This window comes from Pterocles gutturalis, unplaced genomic scaffold (assembly GCF_000699245.1).
Source record: "Pterocles gutturalis isolate BGI_N339 unplaced genomic scaffold, ASM69924v1 scaffold14828, whole genome shotgun sequence".
Taxonomy (NCBI): Eukaryota; Metazoa; Chordata; class Aves; order Pterocliformes; family Pteroclidae; genus Pterocles; species Pterocles gutturalis.
The window spans coordinates 1-3,915 of record NW_010125816.1 but is presented as its reverse complement, the minus strand read 5'-3'; the positions used below and the strand labels follow the sequence as shown (position 1 = coordinate 3,915).

The 3,915-nt window shown below is 49.7% G+C and overlaps 1 protein-coding gene across 1 annotated transcript; it reads right to left on the bottom strand.

Moving 5' to 3' along the window:
- Positions 1-252: 252 nt before the first annotated feature.
- Positions 253-3,909, bottom strand: TTC19 (tetratricopeptide repeat domain 19). The gene is made up of 9 exons (XM_010078736.1): positions 3,895-3,909; positions 3,359-3,469; positions 3,106-3,144; positions 2,539-2,595; positions 2,215-2,276; positions 1,554-1,648; positions 1,202-1,356; positions 751-913; positions 253-569 (listed from the first exon to the last, which is right to left on the bottom strand). The coding sequence occupies exons 2-9, from the start codon at positions 3,458-3,460 to the stop codon at positions 436-438; spliced, it is 807 nt and encodes a 268-aa protein (XP_010077038.1). The 5' UTR covers positions 3,461-3,469; positions 3,895-3,909; the 3' UTR covers positions 253-435.
- Positions 3,910-3,915: the final 6 nt, after the last annotated feature.

Genomic DNA, 3,915 nt, shown 5'->3' with positions numbered 1-3,915 from the left:
ACACCCTGTTGGGCTAGCCAGCATGAAAAGGAGAATTCCTGCCTGTTCTCTTTTTCATGACTGAGCTTTAGTTTAGACATGTTTTGAAACTGAATACTTCTGTGAACAGTCACGAGTAGCAAATGACTACTCCTTGATTTAACTGCAAGGATTAATACCGGGCTGCACTTGCACTTTGCTGGCAGTCAAGACCAAGTTAAATCCCTAGCACAGTAGGTGACTAACCATGGACTACAGCACAAATTTACATAGTTAAGATTTCACAACTTTATTTTGGGCTAAGTTGTTAGGCAATAGCAGCCCTTCTTGTTAAGCAGTCCTTAAACTCCTCATTGGTGTGCCTGGGGAGAACTGCAGCAAACTGGTCCCAGGCTGCTTGTACTGACCAACCCGTGCTGCTGTCAGCCACCTCGAGGCTGGCCTCTGTGGCCAAACTCATTTGGAGCCCTTTCTCCTCTTGGCCAGTTCAGCTAGTTCTTCCTGGATATGCTGGACAGAAGCAACATCTCCCTTTTCTTGTGCCTGCTTGAGGGCTTCTTTGTACACTTGTTTTGCTTGCAGAAAGTCTTCTGTAGCAAGAGGAAAAAGTGCCATGGCTAACTAACTATATTGTCCATTTTTCAGAGCCTAACCCCAAGTCAGCAGACCTGCTTAAGCTACAAATAGCAACACAAAAATAAAACTACAGTTCAATCCTACATCTGCAGTCAGCACAGGCACAGTGACATAGGCTGGATATGATTTACTTACCTTTGTGCATCAGAATTGCTGCCAGGTTATTCAGCACCATGTGCTCCTCTGGGTGTTGGGTCTCCTTTGCCACCTCAGCTGCCTTCTTCACGTAGGTGTATGCCTCATCGTAGTACCCCTGAGCATCCAGTACAGTTGCTAAGTCATTCATCAGGACCACAGTCTGCACCAGGACAGAAAAGGAAGCCTCAGAGCAAGACTTGTGTACAAGTCTGGGGCAGCAGGATCACCACATTCATACCCCTGTCCCACTGGTAAAGTAGTATTTCCCCGAGAAGCTTTCAGTAAGAAAGTGCCTTATATTTATATGTCAGCATGCTGTGTGCTCATTGTTCCTGGCAGGAAAACAGAACCGAATTTAGTGCTGGGTTTGTCCAATGCCAGCAAGGCTGCTTTTAAGGCTGCCTCATTCCCTTTTTTTTAGTAGTCCAACTACCATTGTACACGTCACCTGTGGATGAGTCTCTCCCTGAACATCATTTGATATCTGCAGAGCCTTCTCATACATTTTTTGGGCCACTGGGAGCTGGTTAATGTTTTGGAGATAGCGAGCATAGGAGTCTAGGCTCATCCCAAGCAAGAGACGGGTGTTGGCCTTTTCTTCAGCTGCAAATAGAGAGGAGTGGAAGCAATCACTTCAAGATCAAGCATGAGTCTCCATTCTACGAGAGTGGGAAACTCATGCAGTGTGAAGGCAATGAATTGACACGAAGATGGTGCTTGGGCAATATGGAAAGCAACATCAAGGACAGGGAAATGGAGAAAAAATAATGAGAAGCCTTTGGCAGACAAAGCAGTCCCACCTGGTAAGACATCCTCAGGCAAGTCTTTTTGCTTGGCAATCTTCTCTTCTAAGGTCAGGATGCAGAACTCATAGCCAGCCAGGGCTAACTTGTGCCTGCAAAGTACAACAACTGAGCAAAGCAAGGCTCCTTCCATCCCTGAAGGGACACATGAATGCCTTCAATCCCTCATTCTAGATGGCCTAAAAGACAGCTTCTCCCCTCAACCAGACCCTTCTTGCCCTCAGTGCTTTCTTCTTGGACGTGGCCTGGACCCTTCTCTTGACCCATGAGCAAAGGGATCCAAGAGGTGGAGAGGGCCCTCCTCCCCCCAAATAAGGCCAGCTAAGGCAACCCCTGCCAATGCTCCATTGAAAAAATGAAGTTAACAGCCACCAACTGCTTCAAAAGCCCTTCTCTTCTGTGAGATGAAGATTTAAGACTGAAGAGTGATGTCCTCTATGGCTACTTCTGCCCTAAGCTGGGCAGATCATAACGGCAATCACTGCGCTGCATGACAGCGGGCAGGCAAATATCACACCTGTAGGAGCCTTTATGTTGATGGCACCTTGTCACATTAAAGCTTCCTCAGGCACTCTATTGTTAAAGAGCCTCTGCTTGGCCACCACTGCCACTGTGAAGCCGAGATTAAAGCAAAAGATGCCTTTAGCAGGGAACTCACTGTTTCTGAGCAGCATAGATACTGGCCAGCTTGAGGGACATCTCAAGGATTGCATTGTCATCCTGCCAGGAGGACACACAATGCAACTGTTATTCTTCTTGCATCTCCCCAGTAGAAACATTACTTTGCCAGAGACCAAGATTAGACCTTGAAAATGCCCATCCTGGTGTCTCCAGAGCTGCTGTCCCCTTAAAAGAAGTTCTTGAGAAGCCAGCAAGCTCATAGCTAATATTGCCAGCTTCCAGTAGGAGGTATTACAGCACAAGAAATAGACCAAAAAATTGTCAACACTTCCCCCTAAAAGCCTTTATCAGAAGAACATACCTCTTTTGTGTCCCCTGCAAGCAAATAGCTCATACTTGCTTTGTAGAGCTTTTCTGCCTGAAATGAGAATTTTGAAGAGAATATTGTGGGATGATGGCACTTAAAACAAAAGATCTCTACCCTTTACAGAGGCAGACTACTGGAAGAAACCTGTCTCACAATTTGTGAGAATGATCTTGTATGTCAAAACCAGTTAGAAGTGAAAGGCTAACCAGAGCCCAATGCTACTGCCAACTCGTAGGGTCCTTTCAGTTTCTACTTCAGGACTCCTGCACCAGCCATGACTTTACCACAGCTGTGTGCCTTCAGGGCTTTTCCAGACTCTCCTTGAGACAGCCATCTAAGTGCTTGACTGTGGCATTTGACATTTAACTGTGAAAGCATCTTTCTTAGCAGCATGTTGTCCATGGGACTGCAATCCCAAGGCAGATTATTCTGCTTTATACTGGGTGGTCTCTGCCTCACAACTCTCAGTATGCAGCTTGTCACAGCATGCCACATCTTCAAGATCCTGCACAAGATGTCAGCCTCTTAAAATTCAGAGAGAAGAAAACCAGAGTTACTCACATTGTCCAGCTGTCCCTGCATGAAGGCCACGTTTGCCATCTGGAAGAGACAGACAGTGCTGAAGCTCCACAAAGGCTGCAGGGGCTCGTCCCAACTCAACTGCTCTTCCTTCTACCTCCAGCTCCACCGCAGCCCCAGCCTCCGGCACAACGCCGGAACTGCAGCCCCGCAGCAACTTCCAGCACGATGCCATGGGCCAGCACAGAGCAGGAGGGCACCCAACCTGAGCCCCACCACCCCCCTGGCCCCTCACCATGCTGTAGGTGTAGATGATGGCTTTCCTGTTATCCGACTGGTGCGACAGCTGCAGGGCTTGGTGCAGAATCTGCTCAGCCTCCCCCAGCTCACCCTTCATGACGCTGAGCTGCAGAGAGAGGGGAGACCTTGGAGCAGCTTCCTGTGCTGAGGGGGAGGCTCTGGATCAGGGGCTGTAGCGACAGGACTGGGGGGCATGGCTTTCAGCTGAAAGAGGGGAGATCTACATTGGATATGAGGAGGAAGTGTTTTCTTCTGCGGGGGGTGAGGCAGTGGCCCAGGGTGCCCAGAGAAGCTGTGGGTGCCCCATCCCTGGAGGGGTTCAAGGCCAGGCTGGATGAGGCTTTGGGCAACCTGGGCTAGTGGGAGGTGTCCCTGCCCATGGCAGGGGGTGGCACTGGATGGTCTCTAAGGTCCCTCCCAACCTGAACCCTTCTGTGATGCTGTGACACCCTCCGGGGCCGGTCACCGGCCGGGGCCCACCCGTGACGGCTCGGGCCCCGCTGAGGTAACACCGTCCCCCCGGCGCCTCACCTTGGCTCTCTTCAGCAGCAG

Bases quoted from the DNA above. Each gene is read 5' to 3' on its own strand.
- TTC19 (XM_010078736.1), bottom strand. From the start codon at position 3,460: ATGAAGGGTGAGCTGGGGGAGGCTGAGCAGATTCTGCACCAAGCCCTG. The intron at 1,649-2,214 runs GTGAGTTCCCTG...TGTACTTTGCAG, and splicing joins ATCTATGCTGCTCAGAAACA to GCACAAGTTAGCCCTGGCTG. The intron at 914-1,201 runs GTGACGTGTACA...GTCCTGGTGCAG, and splicing joins AGGGAGAGACTCATCCACAG to ACTGTGGTCCTGATGAATGA.